The sequence below is a fragment of the Choloepus didactylus genome, chromosome 18 (genome assembly GCF_015220235.1).
Source record: "Choloepus didactylus isolate mChoDid1 chromosome 18, mChoDid1.pri, whole genome shotgun sequence".
NCBI lineage: Eukaryota > Metazoa > Chordata > Mammalia > Pilosa > Megalonychidae > Choloepus > Choloepus didactylus.
In genome coordinates this window covers 36,693,541-36,712,533 of record NC_051324.1, presented here as the reverse complement: position 1 = coordinate 36,712,533, position 18,993 = coordinate 36,693,541, and the positions used below count along the sequence as shown (strand labels likewise).

At 38.8% G+C, this 18,993-nt stretch overlaps 2 protein-coding genes across 2 annotated transcripts in view; one reads left to right on the top strand and one right to left on the bottom strand.

Moving 5' to 3' along the window:
- The window catches only part of SKA2 (spindle and kinetochore associated complex subunit 2), a 45,649-nt gene extending 30,795 nt beyond the window's left edge, over positions 1-14,854 (bottom strand). Inside the window, exon 1 of the mRNA XM_037810003.1 lies at positions 14,768-14,854. Coding sequence (XP_037665931.1) covers positions 14,768-14,800 — 33 coding nt within the window. The 5' untranslated portion in view covers positions 14,801-14,854. The remainder of the gene's footprint in view (positions 1-14,767) is intronic.
- Positions 14,855-15,174: 320 nt separating this feature from the next.
- Positions 15,175-18,993, top strand: part of PRR11 (proline rich 11) — a 58,422-nt gene continuing 54,603 nt past the window's right edge. Inside the window, exon 1 of the mRNA XM_037809198.1 lies at positions 15,175-15,429. The gene's annotated coding sequence lies outside the window, so the exon portion shown is untranslated. The remainder of the gene's footprint in view (positions 15,430-18,993) is intronic.

Below are 18,993 nucleotides of genomic sequence, written 5' to 3'. Positions count from 1 at the left end.
TGCTACAGCTCTGTGATTTGGCTGGTACAGACTTGCTCTAGGTTTCTCTCGTCTTCCTTGAGCCAGCTAGCAGATTACCAATGTGATATTCTTCTAATGGAGAGAGTAGAAGCACAAGAGAGAATAAGCAGAAACATGCAAAGCCTCTTAACATCTCAGTTCAGAACTGGCACACTCAATTCTACACATGCCACTGTCCAAAGCAACATCAAGAGAAAGAGAAATACCACTCATCAAATTCATATGGAAGGTTAAGCAACCCTAAAGGCAAAATCATCTTGAAAAGAACAGAGTCGGAGGACTCACACTTCCTGATTTTAAAACTTATTGCAAAGCTACAGTACCCAAAACAGCATGGTACTGGCACAAGGACAACATATAGACAACAGAATTGAATTGAGAGTTCAGGAATAAATCCTCACTCCTTTCGCCAACAGATCCTTGACACAGGTGCCAAGTCTACTCAGTGGAGAAAGAATAGTCTCTTCAACAAATAATGCTGGGAGAACTGGATAGCCATAAACAAAAGAATGGAAGTGGACACCTACCTCACACCGTATACAAAAAATCAAAATGTATCAAAGACCTAAATACCAGAACTAAAACTATAAAACTCCTAGAGGGAAACATCTTCAGGACCGCGTGTTAGGCGGTGGTTTCTTAGACTTTACACCAAAAGCATAAGCAACAAAAGAAAAAATAGGTAAATGGGACTTCATCAAAATTAAATCTTTTGTGCAAAGGACTTCATCAAGAAGCAAAAGGACAACCTAGAGAATAGGAGAAAATAATTGGAAACCATATATCTGATAAGGGTTTCATTTCCAGATTATAAAAAGAATATATAAATCCTTTAGTTTATTTTTTAAAGACTTCTTATTTATGCCATCTGTCACCAAATAAATAAAATGTTTAGGAAGGTAACAAAGAAAAAACAATGTAGGGGACATTTCTGACATAATAGCTGGAATATTGATCGTACTCTCTCAACACTTCTGGCTCCTACTCTTAACACAGTACTGAAGCACTTGCAGTTTCCCCCAGTTGTGCAGCAACATCCTATCAGGATTTTCCCATGTACTTTGCCTGGAATACCTGCCTTGTCCTTTACTTGGCTAGTCCCTACATATCCCTCAAGTCTCAGTTTATATCTCAGTCTAACAAAAAACCTACCCTAGGTTAAATACCTCTTTCCAATGTGCCCTAAAATACTTGATGTTTACTTGTCCCATCAGTGCATCTGTCTCAATATATTTATGTTTCCCAGATAAGTTCCTTAATATCTTTAACCCCTAGAACAATGCCTGATCTAGTAACAATTACTGAAAGTATGAGGTACTTTTGTCTATTAGACAAATGAAGTGATGAGAGCAGGAATTTATAAAAGCTATTACAAGTCTCACATTCCCTATCAAAAATAAATTGTTCTAAAGTGTTAAATGTATTTTACAGTCACTAAATACCACATGAAAACCTTAGCAAGGCCCCCATCCCAATCAAGATGGTGAGTTTAAAACTCTATATCCGGCAAAGCTGTCCTTCAAAAATGAGTACACTGAGTACATGTTTGGTGGATATGGAATGTTTGTAAATCAAATTAATTAAGAAAATAGTATGTACCATATAATTCCATTTTAGCAATATAATAGCATGAACAAGATGAAACTGTCATTTATTTAGGTTGAAAATGACCAAATATTAGTGATTGCATACGGTTGAACCTAATATCTGGAGAAGACAAGAAGGGAAAGAATGAAAAAGATACTGAGACAGAAAGACACTGAAAGGCTCTAGAGTAAAATGGCACCAATGGGTAAGCTGTGTTTAAGATTATGTGTGATTTTTCTTTTATTCTTTTGCTTGAACTACATTTTCTAAATTTTCTACCATAAATGTGTACTCCTTTAGCAATAAGAGAGAAAAAAGGTTAGAAGATTTTAAAACACTTTACAAAAGAAGATATACCAATGACAAGCATATGAAAAGATGCTCAATATCCTTAGCCCTAAAGGAAATGCAAATCGAAACTACAATGAAATACAACTACACACCTATTAGAATAGCTAAAATTAAAAAGACTGATAATACCAAGAATTGGTGAGGATATAGAGAAATTGGAACCCTAAAACATAGTTTTGGGAATGCAAAATAGTACAACCACTTTGGAAAAGATTTTAGAAGTTTCTCATAAGATCAAGCATTCATTTATCATGCTAATCAGCAATCTCACTCTTCAGTATTTACCCAAGAGGAAATGAAAACATTATGATCAAACAAAGACTTATATCCCAATGTTTACAGCAATTTTATCCAGGCAAAACCTAGAAACAACCCAAAATTCATAATCTAGTGAACAGGTAAACAATTTGTGATACTCCATACAATAGAATACTACTCAGCAATAAAAACGATCAACTAAACAACATGGATGAATCTCAAAAGCACTATGCTAAGTGAATAAAACTAGACCCAAAAGGCAGCATACTATGTGATTCCATTTATATAAAATTTCAGAAAAGGCAAAACTAGAGATCAGTGGCTACCAGGGGGTTTGGAAGAAGTTTAATTACAGGACACTAGGGAACTTTGTCGTGATAGAAATGTTCTAAATCTTGGTTGTGGTGGTGGCTATGCAATTGTACACATTTGTCAACACTCACTGAATTGTACACTTTAACAATTTTATTGTATGTAAATTATCTCAATAAAACTGACTACAAAAAAATACAAGTGATAGGTTCCCACTTATATTTCATAACTGCAACAAAAGAGATTTAAGACAGGAATTCTTAAGTTTAAATTCAAGCATTTACTACACAATTCACACAATTAATTCAAATTAAGATTTGGAGCAAGTTATACCAGGAAATATACAGCAGTTATTGTTTTCATCACTTACCAATGCATCTTAAAAGTCAATTAAATAGTTACTCCTCCAGGAAAGTAGGTAAAAAGCCAGGAACTGCGTGGACTGGACACCACAGAGCAATCTGTCTTTGGGCATACTTCATACAACACTCATGAAAACGTGGAACTGCTGAGATCAGCGAAATCTGTAAGTTTTTGCGGCCAGGGGACCCGCGCCCCTCCCTGCCAGGCTCAGTCCCAGGGGAGGAGGGGCTGTCAGCTCCAGGAAGGAGAAGGGAGAATTGCAGTGGCTGCTCTCATCGGAAACTCATTCTACTGATTCAAACTCCAACCATAGATAGACTGAGGCCAGACACCAGAGACTCTGAGAGCAGCCAGCCCAGCAGAGAGGAGACGGGCATAGAAGAAAAACAACACGAGAAGCTCCAAAGTAAAAGCAGAGGATTTTTGGAGTTCTGGTGAACACAGAAAGGGGAAGGGCGGAGATCAGGCCTTGAGGCGCATATGCAAATCCCGAAGCAAGGCTGATCTCTCCGCCCAGGGCACCTTTCCTTAATGGCCCTGGTTGCTTTGTCTATTAGCATTTCAATAACCCATTAGATCTCTGAGGAGGGCCGTTTTTTTTTTGTTTGTTTGTTTGTTTTTTTTTTTTTAAATCCTTTTTGCTTTTTCTAAAACAATTACTCTAAGAAGCTCAATACAGAAAGCTTCAAAGAATTGAAATTTGGGCACGTCAAGTCAAGAGCAGAACTAAGAGAGCTCTGAGACAAAAGGCAATAATCCAGTGGCTGAGAAAATTCACTAAACAACACAACTTCCCAAGAAAAGGGGGGTGTCCGCTCACAGCCACCATCCTGGTGGACAGGAAACACTCCTGCCCATCGCCAGCCCCATAGCCCAGAGCTGCCCCAGACAACCCAGTGTGACGGAAGTGCTTCAAATAACAGGCACACACCACAAAACTGGGCGTGGACATTAGCCTTCCCTGCAACCTCAGCTGAATGTCCCAGAGCTGGGAAGGGGGAGCAGTGTGAATTAACAGAGCCCCATTCAGCCATCATTTCAGCAGACTGGGAGCCTCCCAACACAGCCCAGCAGCCCAGAACTGCCCTGGGGGGACGGCACTCACCTGTGACATAGCACAGTCATCCCTCAACAGAGGACCCGGGGTGCACAGCCTGGAAGAGGGGCCCACTTGCAAGTCTCAGGAGCCATACGCCAATACCAAAGACTTGTGGGTCAGTGGCAGAGACAAACTGTGGCAGGACTGAACTGAAGGATTAGACTATTGCAGTAGCTTTAAAACTCTAGGATCATCAGGGAGATTTGATTGTTAGGGCCACCCCCCCTCCCCGACTGCCCAGAAACACGCCCCACATACAGGGCAGGCAACACCAACTACACACGCAAGCTTGGGACACCAATTGGGCCCCACAAGACTCACTCCCCCACTCACCAAAAAGGCTAAGCAGGGGAGATCTGGCTTGTGGAGAACAGGTGGCTCGTGGACGCCACCTGCTGGTTAGTTAGAGAAAGTGTACTCCACGAAGCTGTAGATCTGATAAATTAGAGATAAGGACTTCAACTGGTCTACAAACCCTAAAAGAACCCTATCAAGGACAGCAAATGCCACGAGGCCAAAAACAACAGAAAATTATAAAGCATATGAAAAAACCAGACGATATGGATAACCCAAGCCCAAGCACCCAAATCAAAAGACCAGAAGAGACACACCTAGAGCAGCTACTCAAAGAACTAAAGATGAACAATGAGACCCTAGTACGGGATATGAAGGAAATCAAGAAGACCCTAGAAGAGCATAAAGAAGACATTGCAAGACTAAATAAAAAAATGGATGATCTTATGGAAATTAAAGAAACTGTTGACCAAATTAAAAAGATTCTGGACACTCATAGTACAAGACTAGAGGAAGTTGAACAACGAATCAGTGACCTGGAAGATGACAGAATGGAAAATGAAAGCATAAAAGAAAGAATGGGGAAAAAAATTGAAAAACTCGAAATGGACCTCAGGGATATGATAGATAATATGAAACGTCCGAATATAAGACTCATTGGTGTCCCAGAAGGGGAAGAAAAGGGTAAAGGTCTAGGAAGAGTATTCAAAGAAATTGTTGGGGAAAACTTCCCAAATCTTCTAAACAACATAAATACACAAATCATAAATGCTCAGCGAACTCCAAATAGAATAAATCCAAAAAAAACCCACTCCGAGACATATACTGATCACACTGTCAAACATAGAAGAGAAGGAGCAAGTTCTGAAAGCAGCAAGAGAAAAGCAATTCACCACATACAAAGGAAACAGCATAAGACTAAGTAGTGACTACTCAGCAGCCACCATGGAGGCGAGAAGGCAATGGCACGATATATTTAAAATTCTGAGAGAGAGGAATTTCCAGCCAAGAATACTTTATCCAGCAAAGCTCTCCTTCAAATTTGAGGGAGAGCTTAAATTTTTCACAGACAAAGAAATGCTGAGAGAATTTGCTAACAAGAGACCTGCCCTACTGGAGATACTAAAGGGAGCCCTACAGACAGAGAAACAAAGACAGGACAGAGAGACTTGGAGAAAGGTTCAGTACTAAAGAGATTCGGTATGGGTACAATAAAGGATATTAATAGAGAGAGGGAAAAATATGGCAAACATAATCCAAAGGATAAGATGGCCGATTCAAGAAATGCCTTCACGGTTTTAACGTTGAATGTAAATGGATTAAACTCCCCAATTAAAAGATATAGATTCGCAGAATGGATCAAAAAAAATGAACCATCAATATGTTGCATACAAGAGACTCATCTTAGACACAGGGACACAAAGAAATTGAAAGTGAAAGGATGGAAAAAAATATTTCATGCAAGCTACAGCCAAAAGAAAGCAGGTGTAGCAATATTAATCTCAGATAAAATAGACTTCAAATGCAGGGATGTTTTGAGAGACAAAGAAGGCCACTACATACTAATAAAAGGGGCAATTCAGCAAGAAGAAATAACAATCGTAAATGTCTATGCACCCAATCAAGGTGCCACAAAATACATGAGAGAAACATTGGCAAAACTAAAGGAAGCAATTGATGTTTCCACAATAATTGTGGGAGACTTCAACACATCACTCTCTCCTATAGATAGATCAACCAGACAGAAGACCAATAAGGAAATTGAAAACCTAAACAATCTGATAAATGAATTAGATTTAACAGACATCTACAGGACATTACATCCCAAATCACCAGGATACACATACTTTTCTAGTGCTCACGGAACTTTCTCCAGAATAGATCATATGCTGGGACATAAAACAAGCCTCAATAAATTTAAAAAGATTGAAATTATTCAAAGCACATTCTCTGACCACAATGGAATACAATTAGAAGTCAATAACCATCAGAGACTTAGAAAATTCACAAATACCTGGAGGTTAAACAACACACTCCTAAACAATCAGTGGGTTAAAGAAGAAATAGCAAGAGAAATTGCTAAATATAGAGAGACGAATGAAAATGAGAACACAACATACCAAAACCTATGGGATGCAGCAAAAGCAGTGCTAAGGGGGAAATTTATAGCACTAAACGCATATATTAAAAAGGAAGAAAGAGCCAAAATCAAAGAACTAATGGATCAACTGAAGAAGCTAGAAAATGAACAGCAAACCAATCCTAAACCAAGTAGAAGAAAAGAAATAACAAGGATTAAAGCAGAAATAAATGACATAGAGAACAAAAAAACAATAGAAAGGATAAATATCACCAAAAGTTGGTTCTTTGAGAAGATCAACAAGATTGACAAGCCCCTAGCTAGACTGACAAAATCAAAAAGAGAGAAGACCCATATAAACAAAATAATGAATGAAAAAGGTGACATAACTGCAGATCCTGAAGAAATTAAAAAAATTATAAGAGGATATTATGAACAACTGTATGGCAACAAACTGGATAATGTAGAAGAAATGGACAATTTCCTGGAAACATATGAACAACCTAGACTGACCAGAGAAGAAATAGAAGACCTCAACCAACCCATCACAAGCAAAGAGATCCAATCAGTCATCAAAAATCTTCCCACAAATAAATGCCCAGGGCCAGATGGCTTCACAGGGGAATTCTACCAAACTTTCCAGAAAGAACTGACACCAATCTTACTCAAACTCTTTCAAAACATTGAAAAAAATGGAACACTACCTAACTCATTTTATGAAGCTAACATCAATCTAATACCAAAACCAGGCAAAGATGCTACAAAAAAGGAAAACTACCGGCCAATCTCCCTAATGAATATAGATGCAAAAATCCTCAACAAAATACTTGCAAATCGAATCCAAAGACACATTAAAAAAATCATACACCATGACCAAGTGGGGTTCATTCCAGGCATGCAAGGATGGTTCAACATCAGAAAAACAATCAATGTATTACAACACATTAAAAACTCGAAAGGGAAAAATCAATTGATCATCTCAATAGATGCTGAAAAAGCATTTGACAAAATCCAACATCCCTTTTTGATAAAAACACTTCAAAAGGTAGGAATTGAAGGAAACTTCCTCAACATGATAAAGAGCATATATGAAAAACCCACAGCCAGCATAGTACTCAATGGTGAGAGACTGAAAGCCTTCCCTCTAAGATCAGGAACAAGACAAGGATGCCCGCTGTCACCACTGTTATTCAACATTGTGCTGGAAGTGCTAGCCAGGGCAATCCGGCAAGACAAAGAAATAAAAGGCATCCAAATTGGAAAAGAAGAAGTAAAACTGTCATTGTTTGCAGATGATATGATCTTATATCTAGAAAACCCTGAGAAATCAACGATACACCTACTAGAGCTAATAAACAAATTTAGCAAAGTAGCGGGATACAAGATTAATGCACATAAGTCAGTAATGTTTCTATATGCTAGAAATGAACAAACTGAAGAGACACTCAAGAAAAAGATACCATTTTCAATAGCAACTAAAAAAATCAAGTACCTAGGAATCAACTTAACCAAAGATGTAAAAGACCTATACAAAGAAAACTACATAACTCTACTAAAAGAAATAGAAGGGGACCTTAAAAGATGGAAAAATATTCCATGTTCATGGATAGGAAGGCTAAATGTCATTAAGATGTCAATTCTACCCAAACTCATCTACAGATTCAATGCAATCCCAATCAAAATTCCAACAACCTACTTTGCAGACTTGGAAAAGCTAGTTATCAAATTTATTTGGAAAGGGAAGATGCCTCGAATTGCTAAAGACACTCTAAAAAAGAAAAACGAAGTGGGAGGACTTACACTCCCTGACTTTGAAGCTTATTATAAAGCCACAGTTGCCAAGACAGCATGGTACTGGCACAAAGATAGACATATAGATCAATGGAATCGAATTGAGAATTCAGAGATAGACCCTCAGATCTATGGCCGACTGATCTTTGATAAGGCCCCCAAAGTCACCGAACTGAGCCATAATGGTCTTTTCAACAAATGGGGCTGGGAGAGTTGGATATCCATATCCAAAAGAATGAAAGAGGACCCCTACCTCACCCCCTACACAAAAATTAACTCAAAATGGACCAAAGATCTCAATATAAAAGAAAGTACCATAAAACTCCTAGAAGATAATGTAGGAAAACATCTTCAAGACCTTGTATTAGGAGGCCACTTCCTAGACTTTACACCCAAAGCACAAGCAACAAAAGAGAAAATAGATAAATGGGAACTCCTCAAGCTTAGAAGTTTCTGCACCTCAAAGGAATTTCTCAAAAAGGTAAAGAGGCAGCCAACTCAATGGGAAAAAATTTTTGGAAACCATGTATCTGACAAAAGACTGATATCTTGCATATACAAAGAAATCCTACAACTCAATGACAATAGTACAGACAGCCCAATTATAAAATGGGCAAAAGATATGAAAAGACAGTTCTCTGAAGAGGAAATACAAATGACCAAGAAACACATGAAAAAATGTTCAGCTTCACTAGCTATTAGAGAGATGCAAATTAAGACCACAATGAGATACCATCTAACACCGGTTAGAATGGCTGCCATTAAACAAACAGGAAACTACAAATGCTGGAGGGGATGTGGAGAAATTGGAACTCTTATTCATTGTTGGTGGGACTGTATAATGGTTCAGCCACTCTGGAAGTCAGTCTGGCAGTTCCTTAGAAAACTAGATATAGAGCTACCATTCGATCCAGCGATTGCACTCCTCGGTATATACCCGGAAGATCGGAAAGCAGTGACACGAACAGATATCTGCACGCCAATGTTCATAGCAGCATTATTCACAATTGCCAAGAGATGGAAACAACCCAAATGTCCTTCAACAGATGAGTGGATAAATAAAATGTGGTATATACACACAATGGAATACTACGCGGCAGTAAGAAGGAACGATCTCGTGAAACATATGACAACATGGATGAACCTTGAAGACATAATGCTGAGCGAAATAAGCCAGGCACAAAAAGAGAAATATTATATGCTACCACTAATGTGAACTTTGAAAAATGTAAAACAAATGGTTTATAATGTAGAATGTAGGGGAACTAGCAGTAGAGAGCAATTAAGGAAGGGGGAACAATAATCCAGGAAGAACAGATAAGCTATTTAACGTTCTGGGGATGCCCAGAAATGACTATGGTCTGTTAATTTCTGATGGTTGTAGTAGGAACAAGTTCACTGAAATGTTGCTATATTATGTAACTTTCTTGGGGTAAAGTAGGAACATGTTGGAAGTTAAGCAGTTATCTTAGGTTAGTTGTCTTTTTCTTACTCCCTTGCTATGGTCTCTTTGAAATGCTCTTTTATTGTATGTTTGTTTTCTTTTTAACTTTTTTTTTCATACAGGTGATTTGAAAAAAGAAGGGAAAGTTAAAAAAAAAAAAAAAAAAAAAAAAAAAGAAAAAAGACAAACAAGGGAAAAAAAAAAAAAAAAAAAGATGTAGTGCCCCCTTGAGGAGCCTGTGGAGAATGCAGGGGTATTCGCCTACCCCACCTCCATGGTTGCTAACATGACCACAGACATAGGGGACTGGTGGTTTGATGGGTTGAGCCCTCTACCATAAGTTTTACCCTTGGGAAGACGGTTGCTGCAAAGGAGAGGCTAGGCCTCCCTGTATTTGTGCCTAAGAGTCTCCTCCTGAATGCCTCTTTGTTGCTCAGATGTGGCCCTCTCTCTCTGGCTAAGCCAACTTGAAAGGTGAAATCACTGCCCTCCCCCCTACGTGGGATCAGACACCCAGGGAAGTGAATCTCCCTGGCAACGTGGAATATGACTCCCAGGGAGGAATGTAGACCTGGCACCGTGGGACGGAGAACATCTTCTTGACCAAAAGGGGGATGTGAAAGGAAATGAAATAAGCTTCAGTGGCAGAGAGATTCCAAAAGGAGCCGAGAGGTCACTCTGGTGGGCACTCTTATGCACACTTTAGACAACCCTTTTTAGGTTCTAAAGAATTGGGGTAGCTGGTGGTGGATACCTGAAACTATCAAACTACAACCCAGAACCCATGAATCTCGAAGACAGTTGTATAAAAATGTAGCTTATGAGGGGTGACAATGGGATTGGGAAAGCCATAAGGACCAAACACCACTTTGTCTAGTTTATGGATGGATGTGTAGAAAAGTAGGGGAAGGAAACAAACAGACAAAGGTACCCAGTGTTCTTTTTTACTTCAATTGCTCTTTTTCACTCTAATTATTATTCTTGTTATTTTTGTGTGTGTGCTAATGAAGGTGTCAGGGATTGATTTAGGTGATGAATGTACAACTATGTAATGGTACTGTAAACAATCGAAAGTACAATTTGTTTTGTATGACTGCGTGGTATGTGAATATATCTCAATAAAATGATGATTAAAAAAAAAAAAAAAAAAACAGAAGTAGATACTACCTCATCCAGGAAGTAGAGCTTAATTCCCACCCCTCCTCCTCTGAATGTAGGCTGGACTTAGTGACTCATTTCCAAAGAATACAGTATGGAAAGGGGAAAAAAGAGTAACTTTACAGTAGAGGAACACTACCTTAGACTAAGTGATCAAGGTTAACATCACCAGTGATAAGTCACATTAATATCATCTACCCTTGATGTTATGTGATAAGGAGGGTATTTCACCTCTGTGGAATTCTTCCCCAAAACCTATAACCCAGTTTAACCATGAGAAAAACATCAGGCAAACTTAAACTGAGGGACATTCTACAAAATGCCTCACCAGTACTCCTCAAAACTGTCAAGGTCATGAAAAACAAGGGAAGTCTGAGAACCTGTCAAAGAAAGGAGATTAAGGAGACATGATGACTAAACGCAATGTGGTATCCTGGATGGGATCCTGGAATGTAAAAAGGACATTAGGGTAAAAACTGATAAAATCCAAATAAAGTCTAGAATTTAGTTAAAAAAAAAAAAAAAAAAAAAAAAAAAAGTCAATTAAAACTCAAGGTTTGCCAGAACCTATCCAAATCTGTTGCAAAAAGAAGCAAATAAAGTACTACTTGTTTAGACAAGCTATAATAATTTTAGATATAAAAAGTATTCTCACAATTCTTACATAATGCATTTTGGTAGTGAAATTTTAATTAGTTAAGAATTGTTTTTTCTTCAAATTATGACTTTTTTAAAGATAATTTTGGCAACAAAATTATAGTTTTCAACAACAAAGTTTGTGGTAAATTACTCACAGACAACGAAGAAAGACGTAAAGGAAGAATCAAAATTCTGACGTTCATCCTGCTTTCAGATGCTTTGACAATACTATTGCACTGCTAGCTGTAAAGTACAGTAGTGCAATAAAGTCAGAGCATTCGTAAGCAGTAATAAGTAGGAAAAGAACACAAAAGCATCTTGCATCAGTTGAGGCTTCAGTGCAAAAAGAATTTAAAGTAGGGTTGCCATTTTGGACAGAAGACATCTAAAACCTAAGAACCATTGTATCATTGTTCAAAAAAAAAAAAAAAGAATAGGATTTAAATATCAGTGATACCATTTTTGATGACTTGTCTACTATTAATATTCAAAGAGAAAACGTACAGATAACAGAAAGGAATTTTCTAAATATGTCATAAGCCTAGTAGTAAGTAACACAGGTATTGTTAATACCTTAAGTTTAGTATTAACAACACCTGTTGTAATATATGCAAAATTGTAAAAAAATATATCTGCTCTGCTGAGATATGTTTTGTTGGTTGGCTCCTTCTAGGCAACAATTGATTGACTGCCACATAAAACAGGCCTTTTGGGTAAGAATATCAAAGAAAACAAATGCACAGTAAAATAATAAGCTTCTCAATTTCTACATACCCAACTCATCCCTCTGGAATCTAAACTAAAAATCACTTAGTCTTACGGCTATCTAACTCAAGAGTTTACTGAGGGCTATTATAATAAGGGATGAGATTTCCAGTGAATCAGTCCTACAGATCATTAGCCCTACCTAACTGAATACTATGGAAGGGAATTCTAAAATTTCAGTTAACCCCAAAATATCTTAAATAGAGGAGGAAAGCAATCCCCCTTCCCTCAAACTTTGCAAAATAAAGGAGAAAATATTAACCAAGGGGGCAACTAACAGTTATGTGTCGGGTTTCCTTGATTTCAAGCTAATTAACACCCTACCTAACCTTCCAACTGGTAAGAATTCATTCAAAAGTAAGATGTAAACCCAGAAATGGAAACAGTTTCAGAGTATCACATTGCTCTACCTTTTGTGCACAATCACTAGTGGTACCACATACAAAGGACACTAAAAAATACGACTCAGTCAAAATGTGAAGGGAAAAAAAGTTAAGATAATAAAAGTTATCCCACAATGAGCTTATTCCCCTATTAATAATGTTGATTGATGCAAAAACACATTTCCATTATTTTCACAAACCTCCCTTTTTATGGTCCAGTTCAGCTACTTAGTTGGATTGTGAATCTAAGGAAAATATCTCTCTCTATTCTTCCTCTCTTTCAAAAAAAATTAAAAAAAACAATGCTGTCATTCAAACATCCAAGTTTTGAGTCTGACTACCTCATAATTTTCTAAAACCTACTTTTTTCAAGATATTCGCTTAACCGCTTCCTCTTAAAATAAAATCTGTTCCATCTAAAGAAGTCCTGTGGGAATACTAACTCTATAGTAAAGGCCAGAAAAGACAACTGTTAGCTCAAATTAAATAATCAACTTGAGAAAAAAAACTGTTAAAACCACATCTTGCATTTGAAATTATTTCAAAATATAAAATTATGTTGTTTTGTTTTGTTTTGTTTTGTTTTTAAAGCATTATTGGCATCATTTAGCATCTTAAAATTAAAACTATCTATCTGGACGGAGTCATTCACAATAGCGGGAGAGGGGCAAGATAGTCTTCACATTTATGCCTGTTGATGGAATCAAACTACTTAACATGTTTTTGGTTTGTTCATTTGTTTTTGTTTTTTTTTAAAGGCAGTGAATGTTAAAAATAACCAAACTGTAGACTAAAAAGTTCGCTATTACAGGTTTGGAATGCTGCACAAAATTCTTCCTTCTTCCCTTTCATTTCTCTTCCCTGTCCCCACATCACCTCCCCATTCCCAAAGTTAAAATACAAAAAATGTCAGGAGCAAGTAAGAGCCTTCAGGTCAAATTTTTACATGAGAAGCACTCCCAATTCATCAACACATCAGAAAATAAGATACATCAAGGCCTCACGTTTTCTAGGGATGGGAGCGGGGTCGGGAGGAGTTAGGGGATAGAGTGGTACTCAAGTTTCTTTCAGGATCACCACAGGTCCTTTCCAAGGCAGAGGTGAAAAAGACCTAGGCACAAATACAGTTATGCCAGGCAGCAGGGTAGGGAGAGGGGATGGCTACAGGTGAACCCGGATTGCGGATGGAGAAGAAATAAGTTTTTGACTCTTTTACTAAGTCTTGTTTTTTTTCTTTAACAAAAACGACAGAAGCTCAAAGACTTTCCTCCCGTTTCCATGCTTTTTAGGGAAGCTAGCCTAATCCAAAAGACCAATATGAAGGAGAAAGGGGAGAACTGAAGACCGAACAAGGGAACTGAGATTAGAAGAGAAAAGCGCGGGCGATCAAACTGGTAGTCTGGGGATGAGAGGGAGGGGATAAAGAGGACAAGTGAAAGAAGAATCCGTAGAAGAGAACTAGAAAGACAGCCCACCCAGCTTGGAGGCCAAACTCGCCAGCTGCAGGGGAGTCCTTTCCAGTTCGCTCGGGTCACCTACATTCACGGATGAACGAACTAGGCAACTCAAAAGCTGTGAATCATCCCGGTCCCAATCCCGACCGTGCTCCAGGAAAGAAGCTCATGGTCCAGATCCCCACCGTTCATACTCCTCCCTCACTCAATGCTTGCCATCTCCGGGATAAACAGAAACGGGTCCAGGGGTTTCCTTGATTGCCAGGAAGTTATGCACGCTAGTCGAGCATCCTTTCTCAGACAGTCTCAGCCTGCCTTCGAGAAAGCGAATAGTTCACCCCTCAAGAGATTTCCCCCCCTCGATTTATTCCCACCCCACCTTCCGTTCCCCTTTCTTGGAGTGTGAACGACCTCTCCCTTCTTGGGGGCGTTTAGGGACCGTTCCTGTCGACGTATTTTGGTGGAAATACACAGAACGACGTCTGTACCAGCAGCAGTTCCTAGAGAGGCGGAAAGATAAGGACAGGAAACAAGGTATTCCAAGGCCCCGCACCCTCACCATCTCCCGCCATTTCCCTTACGAGTTTCCCGGATGTAACCTCTTCCCCCGCGGCGGTTAAAAAGAACCCAGCGGTGGTGCAGGAGGAGGGAACTCAAGTCTGGTCCAGCCTCCGCCCAGAGCTTCCGGCGACTCCAAATTGCGTCCCACCTGCGAAGGAACAGGAGGAAAATAAAGTATCTAGTGGATCTACTTCTCTTTGCACTCACCATGAGTTCCAGCTTATCTACCTCCGCCTCCATGTTGAATAGTTGACATTCCTCAGACCGCGGCGGTGCTTAAGCCGCAAACAGTACTAGCATTGAGGGTTCCTATTGGACAGCTGTCACTCAATGGCTTGCACTCATTGGCTCCTCCGTTTCACCGACGCGCGCCCATTGGAGAGTGGGTAATGCCCCTCCGCATGAAACACATTTTCCTGTTGGGCAAAGACACAAAACGCCGCAGGAGGATTGGCTAGTATACACATTTTTTTCTTCATTGGTTGTTCCTTCATCTCTCCTTTCAATTTCATAGTTGGGGCTCCGCAGAGAAGAGTTTACTATTGGTGCAATCAGAAGAAGCTCCACCCAGTTACACAAACGCTTCCACAGACCACTTAAGGGACATGGTCACACCTCGTTTCCTCTCTAGCTTACCCCCGCCTTCCGTACCGTTTTATCCTTATTCGTACCAGAAGCGCTTCAGTTCTGATTGGCCGGAGCGACTTGCTATACTACCCAGTCACAAAGCATGCTTTACCGCTACCCTACCGAGAGAAGGAATCGTAGAGAGACCATGACTACGATTGGTCGCTCAATGACAAGGATTTAATTTTGAAATTTTCTTTGTGGCGTGGGAAAGGCCACTGTCCGGACTCCATCTAAGAACAGTAAGTGCAGGGAGATTCTTCCCTTGATACTTGGGCTTGCGGTTTCCTTGGCTGGGCCTGTTCTTGCTTGTGTTCTTACGGCTTAAGGAGGCTTAGGGAGACGTTGGCTGGACTCGGAGGGGAGATGTAGCGGAGAAGGGGAGGTTTGAAGCTGGGGAAGAAGTGCTCAGCCTGGATCCATCCTAACCATATTTCTCCTATTTAGCTAACACTTAGCAAAATATGTTTGGAACAAAACATCTGCCTTCCTTTTGCACGTTCCTTTATTACATCTTTGCGACTGAAATTGTGGTCCACCGACGAGCAGTATTAGCATTATTGAGGCTCTTGTTAAAATGCAAATTATCGGGCTCCACCCAGTCCTACTTAATCAGAATATGCATTTGTAACAAGATCCCTCTAGTGCTTCTTATGCACATTAAAATTTGAGAAGGTACATTTCTTGACAGGGAGTATTACCGTGTTACTTGATATAGTCTTAATATTGTCCGATGTTCAATGAGAGCGTCACTTTAAAAAGTGTTCCCTGTTATTATATGCTTAATTCTGTGCTGGGTGAAATCTCTTTACAGCAAGAAGACAGGAACTAGGGAAAACCAATGCTGCGCTGCATAAAATATAAAAATAAATATAAGTAAAGGGGCAATGTTAAGTTGTATATATGGTAGTAGAATTGCACAACACAAACTGGACCCTAGGTTAAACTGATGGGCTATAATCAATAGTACAGTTATAAAAAGGAGCTTTCATCAGCAGTAACAAATGTATCACACCAATGCAAGGTGTTAATAGGGTGTATATGGGAATCCTGTATTTTAAACTTGTAAACCCACAACTTCTCAAATAAATAAATGTACCAAGAGTAGTGCTATGGGTATTCAAGAAGGAATTAATTGAACCAGCAATGGAAATTGAGTAATTGATTGAAGGCTGTTGGGGGGGGGGGCATAAAAATGTGTTTTAGGAAGATGGTAATGAAATGTGTCTGTCACTTCCATTGCTGCTACAGCTTTGGAAGTACCCCTGACCAAACACACTTCATATCATTGAAGGGATTGTGGGGTTTTGGGGGGGGGGGGAGTGTTTGTTTGTTTGTTTGTTTAATTAGAGAAGTTGTGTGCTTACATGGATAGGGTTTTAATAGAAGCAGCAGTGCCATCTCCTGCAAATTGATGATAATTCCTAGTCTATTGCTTATTGCATCTTCCTGCTAGAAAACAGTTTTATACCATCCTTCTATGGTGGGAGGTATACTGTAATTAGAAGAACTAAAAAACTCCCTGACCAAGAGATTTCCCAGAATTTAATTGGATTAAAAGAGAGAGCACTTGCTAGCTAACACTTAGCAAGAATTATTTTCTTTCATTTATTAATTGAATGAAACATTGTTTAGTGCTTGCTATGCTCTAAGTGCTGTGGAAGCAGAAGTGAATGAAATTTATTCTACCCTTGAAAAGCTCACAGTCCAACAGGGTGTCTAATATATAAACAAAACCTACAATGTAATATAGTAAATGTGTGTATAAAGTGCTATAGAAGCACAAAAGAGATGACATTTCAGTCACTATAAATTCCATAAGAACAAAGAATATATTGGTCTTGTTCAGGATTGCATCCCAGTACCCTGGATTATAAGCATTAAAAAAATATCTCTGAGATAAAGTAATAGACTTTGAAGACTAGGTAGAAATTGACCTGGAGGAGGATACCTAGCACAGGGGAAGACTGGTAATACTAGAAAGTATTTGGTGTGTTGTACATCTAAAGTACAAACTGCTAGTCACTGCCTGTGAGGCTGCAAAGGGCCATTTGGGCTGAATTGTGAAAAGCTTTGAACAGCTTACTAAGATTCTCGATTTTGTCCAGTGAGTAATAAGGAACCTCCAAATACTTTTAAGCAAAGGAATAGCAAGATCATATTTTTGTTTTAATAAAATAACTCTGATAACTGGATAGAAAGTGAGCTGGCAAGAGGGAAGACTGAAGGCAGGAGGATATGGAGGAACACTCAGACAAACTCAAACTGAGAAACATTCTCCAAAACAAACTGGTCTGGGCTCTTCAAAAATATAAAGGTCAAGAAGGCAAATAAATCTATAAAAAGGCAATAGATGGTGGTGATGGTAGTACAGCATGGTGAATGTAATTAACATCATTGAATTATATATATTTGAATATGGTTTAAAGGGGAAATTTTAGATTGTATATATGTTACTAGAATAAAAATTAAAAAAAAAAAAACCGTGGAACTGCACAACATAAACAGTGAACCCTAAGTTAAACCATGGACTGTAGTTAATAGTACAATTATAAAAATGTGCTTTCATCAATTGTAACAAATGTACCAATCCAAGGTATTAATAATAGGATGCTATATAGGAGAAAAAAGACTGGGGAACTGTTCTGAATTAAAGAAAACTAAAGAGACATGACAGCTAAAGGCAATGTGGAGGGGGTAAGGAGGACAGAGCCGCTATAAAGGATATTACTGAAACAACTGGAAAATTTATCAGGTTAAATTTTCTGACTGATTGTGGTTTTAAAGGAGAATGGGTATGTTCTTAGGAAATACAAGCTAAAGTATCTAGGAGTGGAGTATCATGATGTCTGCAACTAACTGCTCAGCCAAAAATGTCAGTTTCTCTGGGTGATTTCATCCATTCTAGTGTTTTTTTTTCTATTGTAAACACTCATGATTACAATATTTCTCTAGTATCTTTCCTCTGAACTTCTGACTTCAAACGTTGCACAGACATAAGCAGTTAGATGGTCCTCCTATCACCAGGCCTTCATCATTTGTCCTCTAGACAGTTGCAATAGCCTTCTAAGTGGTGTCCTTAATGCCAATCCTAGCCACATAAATCCAACTTCCACAATGCTGCTAGAGTGTTCTTTCTAAAATGCAAATCTCAGCATGACACTCCCCTGCTTAAAATCCGTTATTGTTTCTCCATTGCCGACAAGACACACTGGTCCTTACCCACCCTCCAGCTGCATCTCTTTGCTCTTTACCCAAACTTTATGCTGCATATGCTTTAGTGACGCTGAACACAGTGGCTCCCGTCACATTCTTTTCTATTAAATGTTTCCAGGACTTTGCTCATGCTGTTCCCTCTGATGGAATGATTCCCTCCAACTCCTCCCTTTTTCTTCTGCCTCGCTCCTCCTTCAAAACTCAGCTCAGACAAAATATTTTCCAAAAGGCTTCCCCAACCCTTATGGGAGAAGTGTGTACCCTTTCTCTATTTCCCCATTAATAATCTGTGCATAGTCCATAACACATACCATGTTTTGTTGAAGCCACCTGTTTATTTTCTGCTTACCCTTACCCACCTACTATAAACTTTTGGAGGGCAAGGATGTGTCTTAGTTATCTTTAGAGCAAGTTGCAAGTTATCAGTACTTGTTGAACTGAACTGGAACTTGTGAATTGAAAAGGATTAGACAATAAAAGTAATAATAATAATACATTTAAAAGGATTAGAGAATAAAAGTAATAATAATAATACATTTAAAATTTACTGCATGCTAGCACTGTTTTAAGAGCTTTACCTGTAAGGTTTT